Below are 20,625 nucleotides of genomic sequence, written 5' to 3' on the forward strand. Positions count from 1 at the left end.
TGTAGGTTCTCCTGTTCATTTTTCATGTACTCTTGTGTGGGGCTGACAGTGGGTCAGGGGAAAGGCAGAGGCACAAGAGACCTGTGCTCTGCCAGAGGTCTGGAAGGGCAGCCAGGCTCAAATGGGCCATGCAGGGGTGCACAGGTACCCTCCTGTGCCTGCATGCATCCTCTGCCCACACAGAGGCTTCCACCTGCATCATCCCCAAATCAGATTCGCTTCAAAATCATGAAAGTCTTAAGAATACCCACCGCTTCCTTCCGAAAACAAATGTGCTTGGCGTTCCTTTGTCAAAAGTGGTAGCACCTCTGGAAATCCTTACGCTGACAGTGCCCCTGTGAGTCAGTCGGAGTTAGTGCACTTGTCTGCTTGCTCTGTCCGGACGGACTTGTTCTGTTTCCTCTGTCAGGTGCTTACGGGCTGAAGCTGCTCTGCGAGTGTCATGTTGGTGAGGGTTTCACAGTGCCAGGGGCGGCTGCAGCTGTCGCTGGTGATTTTACCAGCGTGCCCCATCCCAGCTGCCCCCGTGGAGTGAGCACTGCCCTCCTCCCCAGCGCGGCCAGGCCGGAGGAGGCTGACTCACCGGCTCTGCATGCTCCAAGGAGCCTCCCGAGTCTGCAGCTTCGATCAACTCAGTGCTGAGAAAAGACACCCTTCCTGTTTGTAATGACATCCAGTTGCAAACAATGTCCTGACTTTGTTTTTCTCTGAAATATTCCCTTCCCTTGGGTGCCCCAGCACAGCCCGTACAGCCAGCGCTGTGTCGTGCCTGCCAGGGAGAGGAGTCATTCTTTTGTTGGGTGTCTGTGATGTTAGCTGAGAAAGCAATGAAAGAGTTAAATTGTTTCTTTAATTATCAGAAAGTGCCATGTAAGTCCTTGTTATTACTTAAGTAGACATCCATGCATGCTGGGGGCACATGAAGATGCAGGAGGAGGAGGCTGAGACACACAGACAGGCTCTGTCTGGCTCCCGTGTGGACCCAGCAGTTAATTCATGGATTTGAATGTTTACATGACCAGCTGCTCTCTGTGATTAAAGGCAGCAAATTAAGTAATGCCAAAGGAGATTATCATCTGCAATAAAGTCCCTTGATTTGATAAGGAAGATGCTAATACAGAGTACTGATGGCTCTGAACGCACTGCCTGTCAGGGACCTGTGTTGTGCTGGAGGGATGGGTCTGTCTAGGAATCTTCCTGGTGCCTGGTGCCAGGCTGTCAGGTGCTTGCAGCTGCAGGGCAGCTCACCGTGTCTTTGGGGCTGTGCAGCCATTTAAGTGCCCCAGAAGGAGCTGGTGGTTGGGTTTGAGCTGGGTGCTGGCAGGTTTTCTGCACAGTAGGCATGGAGTAACAACAGCCAAGCACCATCAGTGCTCTGGATCACCTGCCAGGCAGACAGGACATGTAGGGATGCTCCATGGCTCCTGTCAGTGTCCCATGCTCAGAAATCAGAGGTCTGGCATCATCTACAGTAGGGTGACAAAAAGGTGTGGTCTGCAGAGGAGCTGGCACTGGTCACTTCTTTGTACCTCCAGGAAATCTTGTAGCCAGCAAGGAGCCCTGGGGCTGCTGGCAGAGTGCCACCAGGTAGCCCTGTCCCTGCGGGGCCCTGAGAGGAGCTGGGCTCCCTCAGGAGCTCCACACGTGGTGGCAATGGCAGAGCTGCTGTGGGCGTGAGAAGATGTGGTAGGGAGGGAAGGGACCTTGCAGGAAAGGAGGGTGGATGTCAGCCAGGAGTCTTGTCGTGCTCCAGGTGCCCCGGCGCAGGGAGGGAAGTGTGGCCCAGGATGCAAAACAAGAGGGGGCCTAAAGAATTTCTCAGGCTGGTGGTAACAGGAGATTTTTTGGATGTGTGATCACCCAGGAAAGCCACTCATCTTTGTGTGCAGGGAGATTTCTTGTTCTGAAAGGACCATCAGTCTGTGTGAGCCCAGTGCTTGCCCTCGGTGCTGCCTGTGCTATTCTTCTGATGGGGACACCATGCTTCAGGGTTTTGCTGCATTCCCTGCCTTCCCTTCTCCCATGCCAGGCTGGCCTTGTGCTCTCAGTCCTTGGTTTTGATGCTGGTTTTCCCCCATCTGCCCCAGGCACTTCCTTTAACTTGTAGCCACATGTGCCATTCACAAATGAAAATGTGCTGGGCCCCCGTTCTGTCAGCACACCAGGGCTGGTGCCAGCCATGGCACCTTTCCATGGTAATACCTGGCTCTGCCACCCACTTCCCACGAGCTGTTACTGCATGTTACTGCCTCCTGCTTGTCTCTTAACAGTTCCTAATTTGCAGAGTGGCATTGACGCCTTTATTTATTTTTTATTTATTTAAAACACCTGGATGCTGACAGGTGCTAAGGAAGGGTCCAAGTACAATTCAAGTCTGGGTAAGCAGGTTGCAAACAAAACCACTGTGAGATAAATAGACATGCCTGGGAATTTTATTGTAAGCTGTCTGACAGAGCCTGATGTAATGTAATTTTCTGTGTTCTGTCTCGGCAATAAAAACTTCACGGTGTCTGATATGACTCCATTTAGCTTTAATGTTGTCTGAGGTATGCTGTTAGAAAAATGTGGCTTATATAATCGTGTTTGAATTCTAAATGCTTGTTTTTTGAAATAGGAGACAAAAATTAATAGAAGGCAAGGGGAAGATGTGAGGTTCAGAAGCATTAATATTTGCTCATGTGTTTCATGTTGGTCTGAAGCATCCCCAGAGCCTAGGTTGTGCCTGCTGGCTGAAGTAAAACCAGCATGATGTTCTCTTCTGGGTTTTGAAACTTAGTCTTTTGCAGTCTTTCTGCGGATCAGGAATAGCTCTCTTGGCTGTGAGGTAGGAAAGGGTGTCATTAAAAGACAGAAATAATTGAGCAAAAAAGAGATTGAAAACTGATGGCAGGCCCAAGGTCTCATGTCTTTTCAGATCCCTGGAGGAATCAAGGAGAAATTGTTTATCACAATTTCTTTGTTTTTTTTGTTTTTTAATTTCTGATCCAAAACCTCTAAAAGAGCAGACACCTGTCATCCCCAGTTAGGCTCTTTTCTTCTTGGGTTCCAAAGCATTCCCACTGTTATGAAGAGACGTTCATATTTGAAGCCTTACTTTGCCTTTGTGGAGGTGTGTCATGTTGGGATTTCATAGTGTGCCCTATTGCAGAGAGTCTTTTTAATTTTGGTCCTCCAAATACATAGGAATGGAGTATCCATGGCAGTGCTTGTCAGCATCTGTGCTGGACCACATCCCATGCAGCCAGACAGAGCCAGCAAGGACTCATCAGGAAACTTGGTCTTAGACACTGGTAATGACATTGTGGCGTGACACATAGCAGCAGATGTTTGCCAGCAGCTGCAAGTTGAGGCCTCTGCTCTTCATTTTTTTGGTGTCAGATTGAAAAGGATCATTGGCACTGTTTGTGGTCTGGGGATTTTCTTTCTCACATTAGCACTATTGCTTGGCTGATGGTTTTTGTCTGGGGCAGTGAATGGGACTACTTTGATTTGCTTTGTTTTCTGTTTTGGATTGGAGGGTGTCAGTGTCATTCTAGCAACAGAGAATTGGGGAATGTAGCATATTGCTTCAAGGATGCTGTGGCATGAGGGACTGCAGAGTTTCTCTCTCTTTTCTTAGTCAGTCATACAGCTGGACTGTGACTGTCCATACAGACTTGGAGACAAGCCCTGCCAGCTCCAGAGAGAGGTTTCTGGGAGGGTCTCAGCTAGAGAGACCACTAGAGCTTCTCTGGTGGATTTGTGGTTTTGGTGTGCATGATGTGGGGTGGGTGGGATGGGGAGGGGACTGATGCCACATGGGAGCAGTAAGCTCTGAGAAGTGCACTGGTCCCATCACTGATACCAGCAAATATTCAGCACTGATCTGCTTGAAATGGAGGAACAAGTGAGGGCTGAAAGGGAAATGTGTTCAGTGGTGCTTCAGTACTGCTGTCTGCACAGAGGCAGCAGAGGAATAGCTCTTGTTGTGGTTTTCCCTGTGGAAAAGAGCCAGGATATGGGGGTACTTGGCACTGTTCTCCCTTGAGGGATGCAAAGAGTCTCATCAGGACCCTCTGAGAACACTGCAGTCCCAGAACCATCCCGGCAGCAGGGATAGAGCTGTTCTGTCCAGGGCTGAGCTCATCACACCCATGCCACAGCAATCTCAAGTGTTCTGAGCAGCCACAGTGGTTTGGAGAGAAGCAAAAGCACCAACTTGCTGAGGAAGCTCAGGATGGGTCACACACAGCCCCACAGCCTCTGGTTCCCTTGGACTTTCACTTCTTAAGGAGAGCTATCTTTGGGTCTCAGAGGTGCAGTGGTTGATAAACCCTCTGCACAGGCAAGGAAGGTGCTTCCTGCAAGCATCTGGACACTCAGAGACATAACCTATACCCCTCTCCTTAATCAGCCTGGTGATCTCACTGGGCAGCTCTTCCTTTGCTGGGGTGACTGGGGCTGTGGGTGCAGCTGAAAGTGGTATGCTATTTCTCAACATCTTTATTATAAATTTTAATGGCATTTTTGGTGACTTCTGAGCTGTCTTGTAGCAACATTCATTTATATAATTACATAATGCCTCAGCCACATATCTGAGGGTGAAGAGTAAACCACCTCTGAACTACCAAACACTATAAAAACCTAGCAAGTGGAAAAGCCATATGTGCATCTAATACAAAGACTGCATGCTTGACAAAAGCAGACGGGGAGAAGAAACGGAGAGTGACACTTGCCTCAGAACACACCATGTTGTCTTTTGCCTATATGGGCAATTTCTGCTTCTTAGGATGTAACCAGATTAACCTTGCTATTATTGTCTGCCAGGGTGCTGAGTCAGTTGTGTTCCTATGTCTGTGAAAATGTCAACTGCAGGGAACAGGAAGGGCATGGGTTTCTGTAGTGGTGGGGGGCCCCAGATTAGCTGAGTTGGAGTACTGGGGTGCAGCTGTGGGAATTCTTGCCTACAGTTTTCAAATGCATCTGTTCTAGGCATGAGGAATCTCCTCCATCTGTGCAATTTTGCTTACTACTTTAACACTGACTTCTTGAGATTTTCCCTGCCCTACTTCCAATCTGCTATCTCAGATCTCTGGTTCCCTCTCCTCTGCATTTCATCTCAATGAGTTTCCTGCTGGGTAAAATACACATCCTCCTCTTCCTTCCCATTCCCTCCCTTCTCCCACTGTTGGCAGTTTTCCAGTACAGCAACCTTGACCTTATCTCCAGTTCCTTCCATTTCCTCCTCTTCAGCTAACACTTTTGGTGAACTCTGCCCATTTTCCTCTCCTCCATCCTCCAAAGGCTGGCCGTGCATCCTGCTGGCCGTGTATCCTGCTGGATATGTTGTCACTTCTTTCCTTGCTGACTGCAGACCCCTCAGTTCTGGCCTCCTTTTTGTGTGCCTCTGTGCAGGAAGCTGATAGGAGTTTGGCTGAAGCTTTTTTTCTTTTTTGTGAACCACATGAAATCAGTGGGAATGAAGCACCAGCCCTTTAAAAACCACTGACTCTTTGTGTGTCTGGAAAGAGCCTTTCCCTAAGGGTGCAGCTGCACAAGAAGCACTGACTGCAGTGATGAACATTGGGCCATCCTTAGCCAAGTGTGTATTGTATATTTTTACTGGTTGCATCCCATAGCTGCAAAGACTGGGGATGTTGGTGAGATCCTTGCTTGCTCCCTCACTTTCTTCCCATGTGTGTTTCACCATTTGTAGCACCAGCCTGGCGTGGTGGGGAGGTCTCTGTGGCCTGGGGCAATGGCTCAGTGGCATGGCCATGTGGGTCACTCACCATTGCTGAGGATGGCACTCAGCAATTGGGATATCTCTTTCTGTTGGCTGGGGCTTTTGACTTCCAAGCTAAGGATCAAGGATCATGCCTATTTTAGAAATGAAGTAATCTGTCACTTTGACTACAGGTTTTGGGTCTACCTCTTTTGATGTATTTCTCATTATTTAAACTTATTTTTCCCTTCTTCAGTCAAATTCTCTACCTGTGTTCAGGGGCCACTCAGTTGACTGCCCTTGACTGAGAAGAAGGTGACCCTTTGAATGCTTTTTGTGTGATATAATACATCCAGTATAACACTGTGTTTGCAAGAATGCTTTTATCTTATCAGTATGATGATTGGTTAAGTGTGATCAAGCTCTTTAGAAAAAACATTTCTCTCTAATCATTTTTGTTTCATTTGTATTCTGTAATAATTTTGAGAGTGATTGTGATCATGGAAGTGCTTTGTAGCTCATTAGTGCCTTCAGTTATGAGAGGAGAAGCTAATGCTGTCTTTCATATGGGAGACCTCGTGATCTACTCTAGTTTGGCCAGGAAACTGTATTTAAAATGTTGTCAGCAGCAATATGCAGCAGAATTCCTTTTAACTTTGTCATAGTACCCTCAACTCCAAAGAAATATTAGATATTAGACCTTTGGCATTTCCTGTGTTAGTTCTGAAGAGGTCCATGGGAGAAGATCCATATCAACTACGACCACAAACTCCTGAATATTCTTCTTTCTTTTATCATGAAGCTGCTCATTTATGGAAAGAGAGCATATTTCATGGTGAAGCCAGAGTAATTATGCATGCATTGCTGTCTGACCTCTTTGGGAAGCTGATTCTGGAAGGACTCTGTTGCATTTACCAGCCCTGTGAAAAAATTGTACCCCGTTTTGCAGCTGTAGACTGGCTGGATCCAGTCCCCAGTGCCCCGTCCCCAGCCTCTGGCTTTTCTGTCTGATGTTAGGACGGGGTGGCTGAGGATGTGTCCCCAGGTATCCCCAGCTCCAGCAAGCTGTAACACTGCCACTAGGTCCAGAACCGTGCCCATCCTGAGAGTGCCTCTGCTTTTTCAGTCTGTTAAATAACCTTGGAGAATTTTTGCGGGGTTAGTAAGTCTAAATTTCCTTTTTCTGAGATGCCACCCCTCTCCAAAGGAACTTTGTGTATCACCTGCAACTCAGTTCCTGAAGGTTGCTATTATGAGTAAATGACTGTTGGTCATGGCATGGGTTAGGCACAAATCAGTGGCCAGGGCTTGAAAGGCTCTGTGCCTTTTTGTCTGTGCCCTAAAGGATTAGCCCACCTTTTCCTTTAATACATGCCATGAATGCTTTTATAAGGAAAAAGACTCCTACAACTGAAAACATTTGGAAGAATGAGAGCTAAGAGAGTGCTCCATCCATTGGTTCTCCTTTACTGTAAAAGTGGTGAGGCACTGGCCCAGGTTGCCCAGAGAGGCTGTGGATTCCCCATCCCTGGAAGTGTTCAAGGCCAGGCTGCATGGGGCTTTGAGCAACCTGATTTAGTGGAAGGTTCCCTGCCAATGGCAGGGGGGTGGGACTGGAGGATCTTTAGGGGCCCTTCCAACCCAAACCATTCTGTGCTTCTATTATTCCATGATTCTTCTGGCACAGCTAACTTGCTGGCCTCGGCATGGAAGGCAAAGTGATGAGACAAAGCATAAAACATGCTGTGTTTTTAAACCCAGGGAAGATGTGAATGGAGTGCCTCGTGTGCTGTGTGTGAAAGCATTCCTGTGATGGTGCTACATGCCGCTCTGCCATCCTAATTTGCTTTCAGAGGCCCCCAAGTATAATAATTCTTTGTGTTTCCTAAAGGATGTGAAGGCTAAATACAAGTTTGGTCAATGGTTTCATTGTTGATTTCTCCTGGAGTTACAAAGCAATGCGAAAATATTAGGGACAGGCAGGGTGCATCTCACTGAATAAAGATATTGTGTTTCTCATAATTCAAGCTGGATGCCTGTAGAAAAAGGAAAGCCCTATGGAAAATGCTTACAAGGCTGGTTGGACAGTAGAAATCTTTTGTAAAATGTAATTTCGGCATCTTTCCCAATGGAGTCCTTCATGCAGGAGGACTGGCCAGCATTTTGGAAACAAACCCAGCCAACATTAGGTTTGGACATCTGCTTGTTTTAAGGTTGCTTTCACAATTTTCTCTGTAGCTGAAGATCGGTACTTGATGTCTATGTGAAAATGCTGCCAGAGAAGCAATGAAGTTATGCCAACTGTTTCTTTCATGAACACAGCTTCTCAGAAATTACTGTTTTGTGCTGGAAAATCATCTTGTTTGCATTGCTCCCGTGTCTAGAAGGATGAGTACTGTTTGGTCTTGTCCTTGTGGAAAGCTATCCTAATTCAACAAAAAATGTTTCTTGAATCAATTTGTATTTAAACCAATGTGATCTCCTGCCAGAACTCATCTAGACTGAGAGCTGGTACTTAAATGGTGTCAAATCAAGTGACTTGTGAGGAAGGGATACTGGTGTCTTTTGTCTCTGAAGGTGGCTAAGGGGATTAAATTTGAGACAAGCTAGTGGTCAAATTTTCTGAATATTTTCTCCATCCTTGCTTAAACCACCCAGAGGGGAATTAACACATATCTCATCTGATTTCCACAGGGACCAGCTCGCATGACATCTGATCTTGCATCTTCTCCTGCAGCGGGGTATGTCCCTGTGGGTCAGAAGCCAGAGGCTGTGGTGCATGCTATGAAGGTAAGGCTGTGTGGGGCACTGAGGTGCCACTGTCCTGTGTTGCACCTGAGTGACAGAGCTGGGCTTTGGCTCTTCTTCTGGGAGCAACTCAATACAGAAAGTTAATACACAGGCAGGATATTGGTAACCAGCACCTGTATCATGATGAATAAGCATTGCTTAAATAGTTGCAGAGCTAAGCAAGATTATGCACAGCTATTTTTTGGGGGTTGGAAACCTCCAATAAAAGCTGCTGATGCTGAAGGTGTTGGTTACCCTTTGTGTTCATCAGTCCCGTGTAAACTGGGTCGCTGGGGTGACAGTGGTGACCAGAATGCTGTTTTAAAAAGGAACACAAAAACTGCATTTCCTCCTATATTTTGTTATTGAAAATCCTGCAGCATCCTTCAGAGGAGAAAGATTTTATTTTATGAAAATATACAACAAACAGTGGCATCCTACCCATGTAGGATGTGCATCATCAGTAGGGATTAAGTCAGGACCGTTGACAGTGGGGCCATGGGAGACTGGTAGGTGAGTTAAAGGAGAAAACTTGCACCATGATCTCACAGCAGCTTTCATGTTCTGGTGACCATCCATTAGCAGAAAAAGTGTAATTCCCCAGTGCTACATGTTTAATTAGTTAAGCAAGACACTTCTGTGTATCTAAGAGACACAGAAGCACAAATCCTTTACAAGGTGCCATAGAGATGACTGGAAAGTTTCAACTGATGTAGTTTTTGGTTGAAATATAGTGATTTTTAGATTTGGATTTGCTGAAGCTGAAGAATTTGCTACAGGGCTAAAAAGATTACATCAACTCAAAGGAGGATTCCTGGATGGCTGCTCTGGAGCTCAGATCCCTATGGTCCTAGCTGGAAAAAAGGTCCAGCAGTGGCATCACCAGCTTGGATGATCTTAGACCTGGAGACACATGCTTACAAAGCTCTTTGCTGTTTATCTTTCCACCTCTGACACATAAATCAATGGCACAGATGTTGCTCATGGTTATGATCCACAAATTCTCTAAATTTTATAATTTTTAGTGTTTCTATCTTAGTATATCATGCCTGTCCAGGGTCTCTTGGCTCCAGGACAGATATTGTGGTAGTGGTGGTGGTAAAACCAACAAATGTCAGGAGAAGCAGTAGTGTGGCTGGCAAGGATATTGGTTCCGTTGGGCAGTTGCCAGATCCCAGGAGGATATTGAATGTCACTATTTCTCAAGTAGTTATTGAAGGCAAGACAAGTTTGATTTCATTTGGATCTAATTAGAATTTAAATAATAAACAATCCTTCAAATTTAAAATCTTGATTTTTCAGCTTTCTTGAGATTTTATACATCCAAATTGTATAACTCCTATTGATTGACTGTATAACTCCTTAAGAGGAGGATGTCCAGCATGGTCAAGGCTTAAGAAATACCTTTCATACAGTTTTTGCTTGTTCCCAAAGGAGCTGACCACACAAGTGGCAGTTCACTTGCTGCCATATATTTGTCCTGTGTTTTCCAACAAGTTTCTTCTTTGCTTGTTGTGAATGGCTCTGTGCTACCAGAAAGCTCCATCCTGTACTATGCTGCAATGTGCTTGTGGGTGACATTTCTCCTGTGTGTGTATGTGTGTGTATATATATATACACATACATATGTTTATATATATATATATACACATACAGATGGATCTGCTATACTGTTGCCTTGCAGAGTGTTGCAAACCCATGTGAACCTTTGTTTTTCTGTCACTTTGTATTGATTTGTCTTTGACTACATTTGATTGTCAAAGCCCTGATGCAGTCCAGACTGCTGCTGTTGGCCTTTTCTTCCCAAACTGTGGAATTCATACCTTTCTGCTCCTCTCTTCATTGCATTTGGCAAGGTGGTGGTGAGGGATAGTATTAAGCAGAGTTGGTAGTGTTTTTAAATTACGAGATCAAATACTTATAAATTGATTATGATCATATTCTGGGGAGCAATTAGTTTCCTATTTGCTTTAGGAATTGCAGGACTGAATTTCTCACTAAGGGCAAGAAACATAAATGGTTTCAAGATGTGATTTGATAAGCATATGAAAAGAATTGAAAATTAATGAGGAAGATTCATGGAAACTGGAAATTAAGTTTGGAAGGTCTGGTGCAATGATTCATTTAAAGGAATTGAAAGGAACTTGGATGAATGGTTGTTTGCACATATTAGCAGTCCCTCTGCTTCAGAGATTTGTGGATTCCTAGGACGAACTTGGATGAATGGTTGCACATATTAGCAGTCCCTCTGCTTCAGAGATTTGTGGATTCCTAGGAAGGGCTAGAAGAAATTCAGAAAAAATTCTCCTCTGTGACTTTATAGTTTGGCTTGTGAGGTGCATTTGTCTGTCTCCAAAACCCTGGAAACTGCCATGGCTTGAGTCAGGAAGCAGGTGACATAGCAGTCATACCTCACAGGGCATAAATGATCTCACATGATGTGTCCTGCTCCCTCACTTGAGGTTAAAAGTATTCTCACAATTGAAGTGAGGAGGAAATTCTCCTGTAGGTCAGTGTGGCAGGGAGGGATGAGGAGCTGTCTGTTTTTCCATCCTGTGGCCCATTTCCAAGGATCATCTGGAAATTGAAAGACTGAGGAATCTGGTCACGGTCTCAATCTCTCCTCCTCCCTTGAGGCACAGTGAAACAGTTAGTAGGTGTTGGTCTCTAGCTGCAGACCTTTTTTTGTCCATGTCATGCTGTAGCCTATGCAGTAAGTCTTACCTTGCAGAACTGGGTGGCTTTTCCAGAGCCAGCCCCTGCATGTGGGAAGCTGGATGCAGCTGCTGCCTTAGACCCTCACCTCCTGTGATACAGATTGTGACTCTCTCTTGAGAAGAGAGCAGCTTACAAATGAGACTTTGTGCTCTGGCTGTACCAGAACAGATATTGCAAGTACTGCTTGGTTGAGAAAGGAAGTCCTTATGGCTCAGCAGGCCAGCTCCTTACTGCAAGAAAAGGCAAGGAGAGATGGAAAGGCCATGAAAATGATCAAGGAGATGGAGCACCTCTCCTATGAAGAAGGGCTGGGGGTGCTGGGGTTGTTCAGCCTGGAAAAGAGGAGGCTCCAGAGACACCTTGTAACTCCCTTCCAGTTCTGTAAAGGGAGCTCATAAAAAAGAGGGAGAGGGACTTTTATGTCACATAGTGACAGGAAAAGAGGCAATGGTTTTAAACTGAAAGAAGGCAGTTTTAGATTATTTTTTGGGAAGGAATTTTTTACTGTGAGAGTGGTGAGGCAGTGGCACAGGTTGCCCAGAGAAGCTGTGGATGCTCCATCCCTGGAAGTGTTCAAGGCCAGGCTGGATGGGGCTGTGAGCAACCTGCCCTAATGAATGGCATCCATGCCAAACCATTCTATTATTCCATGATTCTCTGCAGTTGGCTCCACTTGTCTTGTGGAACACTTGCATGCAAGCCTCTCCACAAGTGGTGAGGCTGCAAGGATGTGGCTCTGTGCCCAAGAAAAAGTCACTGAGGGACTGTCTACTCCACATGGATCTGCAGGGCTTCTGAACTGCCTCTGTCTGCACCCACATACGTAATATCCCCTAGGCTTTTTCCTTGGGAATTTCTGCCAGCTAAATTCTATCTATGTGGCTGAAGTAATGCCTGCAATTTAGCACAGGTTCTTCCTTGAGCATGTTTAGGATTTTCTTTATTTTTCCTTCTGAAATAGTTTTGTTTGTTTGCACCTACTAAATAAGGAGCAAGATGACAGGTTGGCACTCCTAACAGCTGTTTTTGCTAACAAGAATAAAAGGTACATATGCTACAGCTCAGTATCTCACTGAACATCAAAGCACTTTTCTTAGGAACTGAGCAAACCTGCTAAAGACATGGGGAAATGATGAGGAGACAAATGTAAAAGAATGACATTTAGCCTATAACCCAGCTGCCCCCACAGCAGCAGCCTGGACCTCTTCCATGCACACAGAGCTATCAAGCAGGTGATCATCACTCCCACTAATTGTGGATAAGACAGGACTTGGCCTTCCAAAACTAGGGAAAAATCCTGGCAGGGCATATGGACTGTTCCCTTGCTGAAGCAGGATGTTTCCCAGTCCAGCTGACTTATGAAGCAACAAAATTAATGAGGTTTGCACAATTTGGGAAGTATCCCTCAATCTCAGCATGCTTTGTGTTGCAGAAATGAATGCCTCAACTTTCATCCCTTCCAAAGCTTTACTACTGTCATTCAGACTCTTTAGTGGTGTTTTTTTGGATTGAATATTTGTTTTTAGAATATATTTGGCCATATGGGGTCAGCACAAGTCAGAAGGGATGTGGCATCAGGTGACTTTGAGGTGACACTGCCTTGCTCACAGACATCAGTGCAGTCTCAAAGAACACTTGAGGTGTTCCTCAGTTTATGTTCCAGCAGAGAAAATGCCAGACAAGCCAGCATGCCCACCGAGAGCAAGGTGAAAGTTGTTTTTGGGAAGGAACAGCCCTGTGCAGGAGAGCAGCATTTCCCAGTCCAGCCCCATGCCCGAGTGGAGCACGCTGCTCTCACTGGCTGGCATTTTACCCAGGGGATCACAAAGGGCTGCTGTGTCAACAAAGGACCAAGTGCTGTCAGTGCAGCTTGATGAAAAGCAAAAAGGAGGGGATGGCATGAGCCACTTGGAGCCTGGGGTGCATTTGTCTGTTCTTTTGTCTGTTTCCTTTAGGCTCCTTGGTTGAGAGGTGGCAGAAATCCCAGAAGGACATACCCCAGTTTCTTAGACCCACACTGAATGCACATCCTTGAACTTTAGCTGATCCATAGATAGCTGATGTGAAGGCATGTTTGTATTCCCCAGTGTGTAACTGGAGGAACATTAACCTGGTTCTTCTAAACAGCTGAGGAGGCATCTGGCAGGATCTGAGATAGCTGGGGCTGGGTCAGCACTAAGAAAAGGCCTTCCTGTCTTTCTTCAGGAGGTTATTCCACTCAGAGTGTATTTTCTTCCAACATGCCTTTCCTGGATAGGCTGTTGCATTTTATCACTATGAATCCCATTTTCCCATACCCAAGATGCTAACACATCTTTACAAAGTGCCTAGCCAGACATGGGTTGAGCCTGGGAAGTAGGATGATTTCCAGGGTAAATGAGATTCAGAAATTAAATACAAACATAACTTCCATCTGATCTTTTTTCAGCTCCAACTCTTCCTGGTTAACACTATTAAAACACATTTCTACTGAAAAGAAATAATATGCTCTGCCACCTTTTCACACCTCCTGGACTAAGGAATGTAGGTTTAGTTTAAGCACAAGTTGTAGAAAAACAGTTTATTTTAGTCCACTGAGACTCTTGTGCCTGCAAGATGGATGGCTGTTGAAAGCAGGGGCTGGGGCTGATGTGATCTTTAACTAATCTCCCCATGGTTTCCGTGGCACTTGCCCTGTGGGCACAGGCGGTGTTTAGCTGCAGGCAGGCTGCCCTGGTGCTCTGTGCCAGGATGTGATCCTGCAGGCTGCTGGCGTCGGAAGCACACGGGCTCCAGACAAGCAAGTTCAATGTGCGAGTCCAGCTGGATCAATAATTAATTCCCTCCTCTTTAGCAGAAAATAGATGCTCTCTTTGTCAGCACGAACATGCTTTTTGCATCCCTTTTGCCCTTCCTCTCTTAGAATGGATGTGGATAATTCCTGTCTGTGCAAAGACTGGTCCCAAGTAGACTACTGGCCCTAGGAGAATGATCTATTTTTGTTTGTAACTCATTTCAAGTAGCAGGATTGCTGTGCTGAGGCAGACCTGGGGATAATCTTCCCTGCTATCCCATTTCATGGAGCAGCCGGTGCTTTTTATACCTCAGCAAAGGCTGAAACCCATCCTAGCATGGCACCTGGCTCTGTACCTCCCCGGGATGCTTAGGAATATTTAATCATACAACCATACCTGTTTTACACCTTCCTGTGTGTGAGGATGCATTGTGGTGAACGAGACCACGTGCTTTGTTGATGTTGGGTGGTTGCAGGACCTCTGACCCTGCACACTGAGGTGACCACCTGGCTCATCAGTGGTGAAGCCCTGGGTGAGGTGTGTAAATCAGCACAGAGGCAAGAGTAAAACCTGGGGGCTCCTGTGCTGTGCCCACCTTGTGGGATGTGCCTGTCTGGAGGAACTGCTGGAACGTCTGTGGGTGTGACAGAGGGCTTTCCCTCGAATCAGTGTTTCCAGCTGGAAAGGAAGGCTGCCTTTAGCCCCAGGTAGTCTCCTTTTGTGATCAAGGGACCAGCTGGCAACAGCTGGGCACTTTCTCCCTAAAGGAACTCTGTGGGGATGGCCAGGACAGTGGAACGTGGCAGGCCAGGGCTGGCTCCCACTTGAGCTGCTCTGGAGGTTTGGGGTGTGGGCAGCACATGGTGAAGGACATCATGCTTGTTGGGGTGCTGTCTGGAAGGTGGGACTACCAGCAGCCTTCCTGGAAGAGATGCACTTGTGGGCACAAGCAACCTGCTGCCAATGGTGCCCAGGCCTGGCAGCAGCCACACCATGAAGGTGTGGGACAGAGGCAGGACGTGGCTGGGGGAACAGGGAGGATGGAGGTGCCCAGCTTGATGTCATGTTTGTGTTTGTTTGTCTCAAGGCTTTGTGAATCCTGCCAATTGAAATACTTGTTAATGATGTTCTTAGGGACACAAATAACTATTTGAGGATCATAATGGTTTTGTAATGCTGTTTTTTTGTAGGTCCTTGAGGTCCATGAAAATTTGGACAGGCAAATGCAAGACAACTATGAAGAAGACCTAAGTGAAAAGGAGAAGGCAATTGTTCGTGAAATGTGCAATGTAAGAACTCCTCCCAGCAGCTCTTGGGGTTCCTTTTGTGGTCTTTTGTTAAAAGCTTGGAGGAACAGGGACCTGCTGCATGTAAGCCTCGCGAGGTCCATAGGCACAAGGGAAGAGTGGAGGCTCTGCTGGCCACTGTTTTGGGTAATCTGAGTGCCTCGTTCACTGCACAGAGCAGCCTTTGCTCAGTGGATAGTTCCCACTTTGCTGCCTCCCTGGCTGTGGAGTAGCTAGTCTAGCTGACCAGAGATGTGCAAGGGGCTCTCCCTGACTGGGAGAGTCCTGTTAGCAATTGTCTCCACCTGTGCCCTTAAGGACTGGGTTTGGGTTAAGCAACAACTGCTTGCCATGTTTAAAGCTGTACAGCTTGAACGGGTTTGAGCCCAAACCATGTGGTGATGTCAGAGGGAGAATCTTGTCTGGAGCCACTGAACAGCATCATGATATGTGGGGTGCTATTAACACTGCTGATGTTTTGGGCAACCACAGTTAAGTGAGCTGGCCACATCCTGTGCTGTGAGCGCTCGTACCCAGCCTCAGCCCTGGTGGCTGCTGTCACAGCATTGCCTCCAGCCTCAAAGCACCTTGGCCATGCTCTGGCTTTGAACAGAAACTTTGAGATTTCTTTCTGCTGGAACACAGCCTGAGCCACCTGTCACCTGCAGTTGAGGATGTGCTGTTCAATTGCTCAGAGTAGGGAGAATGCCTATGAGCCTTCTTTTTTGGAACTCCACCTAAGAGGTGGGCCCAGGTGGCATCATTTAGTGCCTTCCAGCAGTTGAGAGGGGCCTAATGCTCTGTTTAAATTCTGAAACCCACCTTAACCCTAAAAAGAGGGTGTGAACACAAGCGTAGCTTGCAGAGCTAAATCACTGTGAGCATCCTTGGCAAGGGCTGAGGCACTTCACTTTGGTTGTTGGATCCCTATAAGCAAAGCAAAGAACAGAGTAAATTAAACCCTGGTTTTTAGGATATTTTGTCTGCTTAATTTCCCTTGTAGCTATGCTGGGGGAAAGGTAAAATACTGTAACTTCATCCTCCCAAACTGACTCATCTCTATTTGTCTATCATCAGCTGTTTTCTCTTTAAATATTCATTTCATGTAGATTCAAGGCAGCTATAAAGTTTTTTGCAGTTTATTTTTTATTTAAATAGTGGCCCTAGAGTGATAAAATGTATGTTTTTAGAAAGTCATGTATATATAATTTTAATCATTATCTTTTTCATTATCTTTTCTGTTCATGGTAGCATCTTTTTTGTAAGCATGGCAGGGTTGACCTAGCATTGAACTTATGTTCTGAATCTAGTGTATTTGTTTTATACTATTACCCCAGGCAAAAACGGTTCTAATTTCAAGAGGGACTAATTAGAAAAATGCATCAATGGTTCCTTTCCTTGGAAACTGGTGCAAAGATGCCATCCAGTGTCCCTGCTGAGAACTGCAGCCCTGTTCTAGGAAAGGGCTGTTTTTTGTTTTCAGACTGCAATTAAAACAATATTGCTATTCCTCAGTGGCTTTGCTGTTTGGACTTTTTTTTTTAAATTTTAATTCCTGTTTTTCTCTCCCCAAACCCTTTGTTTTTTTTCTTGCAGGTTGTCTGGCGAAAGCTGGGTGATGCTGCGAGCTCCAAACCCTCCATCAGGCAACATCTGTCAGGAAACCAGTTCAAGGGTCCCTTGTAGGAACACTGTCCTGGCGACTGGAAGTGATGGATTCTGTGAAGACTAAAGAGGCAGAGCTCAGTGTTTCTGGCTGCCTGTTCTTTGGGAGTTGGGGTTGAGGTTTTTCAGGGTTTCCTTTTTTTTTTTTTTTTTTTTTTTTGTAACAGAAGTGTAAATATGGCAGCTAAAGGCCTGATTTCCAGGCTGTGGTGCTCTGGAGCTACTGTTCACCGGGTAACCATCCAAGAATGCCAGACTTGCATCATTTTTATTGTAGTTCAAACCTGCTTTGTTGTATTGGTCTGTTTGTAGAATTAACTAACTCAAGAGAATTTCTAAGAGGAACAAGAAGAACCCTTAACCTGCGGAGAAGTCACCATTTGTATTGCTCCTGTCCACCTGCTTGTCTGTGATTCATAGCCAGGTTAGTGGCTCCAGGCAGCCAAGGAAAATGCAATTCAAATTCATTGGCTTACTGCCTGCCAAGTTCATGAGCTGCTAACACTTTTTTTGGAGGTCCTTATTTTGAAGAATGACATGCAACTGTTTTCACAAGGCTCTGTGTAAAATACTGAGTGGCAAGCTAAAAACACTTGTACTGCCTTACGTTGTATGGTGGTACTCGTCACACAAGTGTACATAAAGGCTTAAGACTCCATATCAGGTGATAATGAACAATTTTTCATGATCAAATGACACAAGATTTCTGCAGTTGTAATGTGAATGAAATCACTAGCCACACAACAGTATTCCCTACAAAATGGCAACACTTTTCTTGTAAAGCTTTCACTATGAAATAATTCAGAAGAAACTGCTATCCTGCCAGTGCTTATGGCTTTCACAGGATCTTCAAAAGCAGCTCATCTTTCACATAAGGAAGATTTGGGTGGGTTTTTTTAATGTTCTTGCTGGATCCCTCACCTATACTGGTTCCCTCACCTATACTGGTGCCTGTGTAAGGTAACCAGCAACCCTGCAGAGCTGAATAAAAAATCCATAAACACAGGCTGCCAGGTGAAACTACTTCCTGCCATTCTAGCTTTATTTTTGTTAATGAACCAAAACAAGTGGGTTTTTGCTTCTTCAAATGGTTGTATATAAAATAATGGGACTTACATTTTACTATTGTGGAGTAGCTGCCTGTGTAGTTGTAAGAATTTGACTCCCTCCTTTTCCAAGTTGTCACAGCAGCTGTCCCTGTATTTCATTAGATGTTCTTTCCCAATAGTCCAAGGAAGCAGGGCTTCATTATTAGAACTCATTGGTGTAAAGTAATTTTAAAGACAGGCATGTGAGAAGATCAAAGCCTCCTCTTCAAAAGTTGCATCAATTTTATTGATTAGTTGTAGGATATAATAACCTCAAACACCATTACTTTCCTTTTGTTCCCTACAAGAATCAGTCACAGCTGTATTAGCTGGACAGGTTCTTCCTCTAAATTAATTTGTTCTACCAGTTGAGTTCTTGACTTGTGGTATTCTATTACACGGAGCACTGATAAAATACCAAGGAACCCATGTGGTTTATTATGAATTATGAAAGGTAATTGGTCCTGTGATGTACAGTAAACTACAGCTGCCTGGCTGAAGAATTTGCAGTGTCAGAGCTGAAACCTGTAGCCAGTAAAAAAATAGAGAAGGAATACGACCAAAATACAAAATAACCAGTAAGAGTAAGCACCACTTCATTATGCATTGCAGAAATAGAAATGTAACAGTTGAGTAGGTTATTTAAAAATAACCAACCAAGAACCACCCCCAAAACACAAGTGCATACTCTCACTTGCACACCCACCAGTAGATTATTTCCTACTACTGCTCAGTGAACACTGAGCTAGATAGCTCTCAGTCTAACAGTATTTACATCCCATGGAGTCTGGAAAAATCCATTCTAGAGTCTGACTGTCTCCTTTAAACAGCTTTAGAGGATTCTGGATTTCCTCCTCTTTGCTTTTTATTTTGACCTCCAGTTTCTAGTCACCATTGGTGATTACTTGTCTTCCTCCTGTACCATTTATACATTGAGATTTCTGTAACAAAAAAGGTGGTGTAAAGCAGAGCATCATTATTCCTTAACATCAAAGGTCAAACTGAGGGTTACTTTAATCTATCTGCTTAACCCATGTTAACTTTGGTGGCATCTGATTGCTGGATTAAGCAGAGTTGAAGTATATTTGGAACAAGGTTGATTTATGTCAGTGATTTTTAACTAAAGCAACACAAATGTTGCCAGCACTTGGAGAGAGTTAACTGTGTTCATGACATGCTTGCTATTTAAGAGTATATGAGGCTATTAGCAGGTCCTCTCAACAAGACAAGAGCTATACTCATCAGATTACTAGTCTCACCACTATGTAATTCCCACTCAAATATTCCCTGCTCTCAAATCTCTCTTAAAATATGTTCATTGACTTCAAGCAAAGCTTGTTTTGTTCCACCTGCAGATCTCACCTACAAGGAAATTGAGGTCAATTAGCCCTGCAAGTCCTGAAGAGCCACTTTATAGGGTAGCCAGCAGTTCAGTTGAACAAACTCCATACTCGTAGGGTACTGCCCTTTTTAAAATTTTATTTATCATCTTCAATGTACGATGTACATCACTGATTTTGCAGAACATGACAGTGCTGTACCTTGTGGTGTTACTGTTTAGGGGTTTTTAGGCTTGCCAATCTTCATACTTATTCCATTTCAGCTATAAAATGTCTTCCTGGGGAAAATGATGCTCAATGACTTTACAGGATGACTTGGGTGCTGAAGTTTCAGCTGTCTAAACAGATCTTTTATATGCATATTTAAATTCACTTACCTATGCGCTCAGTATTCAGTGAAAACTACCTGAGGAGTTTTGTACATGAAGTTGGAGGGGAGCATCCCTTGAAATAGTGGCCATTAAATTCATATATTTGGGGCAATAGCCCAAGATAATTTCCTCAAGATTGAAGCTCTGGGTTCTGCAATCCTCTGGCAAAGAAAGCATCCACTGTTTACAAATGGACTTTGCTTGTTTAAGGAAAGTAAAATCACATCCTTGACTTTTGTTGGAGTGACTGGAGTAAGCAGCATTTCTCTAACAGTTCCTGAGATGCTGCAGTGTAACCAGCTTCAGTTTGCTCTTTGCACCTTGATAAGACTGCTGAGCACAACCTTGTTTGAGAATGGCACATTTTTATCCAAATATTAGATATTAAATGAAATCAGCGTTAAAGTGACCTTTTATCTTTCTAGAAACTGGGGGGAAGAGTACTACTGATCTTTTTCAAAGTGCATGACTGTAAAGTGATAAAATTGTATATTTTTCATAATGTGGGGAAAGTCTATTTGTGCTGCTTTAGAAATCAGTTTAAAGTTTGATTTCTGTTAAACCTGTGATCTTACAGCCCTGCTATATTTTCTGTATATGATTTACAAAGAACTGGAAAAGTTAGCACCTGCTGTTGTGTATATAGCAAAATTCTTTAGACTTTAGCACGCGTTTTTACCTATTATTGAACCACTCTGGCTTTTTTGGGGAAGGAAAGTAATAGTACAGTTTTTTTTGATAATGTGTGTAAAACATTCTTTTGAAATATTTTAGTAAAAATGAAGTAAGAGATTGATTGTGATAGTGTATACTTCTAGCTGATAAAATAAAATACATTCTTTTTAAATAAACTGATGAGTAAGATTTGGGAGACCACTGCTGAAGTACC

General features: G+C 44.6%; 1 protein-coding gene across 1 annotated transcript in view; it reads left to right on the top strand.

Annotated features, from left to right (window-relative positions):
* CCDC85C (coiled-coil domain containing 85C) overlaps positions 1–20,587 on the top strand; it is a 111,690-nt gene extending 91,103 nt beyond the window's left edge. Inside the window, exons 5-7 of the mRNA XM_039712461.1 lie at positions 8,399–8,494; positions 15,177–15,275; positions 16,869–20,587. Of these exons, the coding sequence (XP_039568395.1) occupies positions 8,399–8,494; positions 15,177–15,275; positions 16,869–16,958 (285 nt within the window). The 3' untranslated portion in view covers positions 16,959–20,587. The remainder of the gene's footprint in view (positions 1–8,398; positions 8,495–15,176; positions 15,276–16,868) is intronic.
* Positions 20,588–20,625: the final 38 nt, after the last annotated feature.

The sequence above is a fragment of the Passer montanus genome, unplaced genomic scaffold (assembly GCF_014805655.1).
Source record: "Passer montanus isolate IOZ18808 unplaced genomic scaffold, ASM1480565v1 scaffold27, whole genome shotgun sequence".
Taxonomy (NCBI): domain Eukaryota; kingdom Metazoa; phylum Chordata; class Aves; order Passeriformes; family Passeridae; genus Passer; species Passer montanus.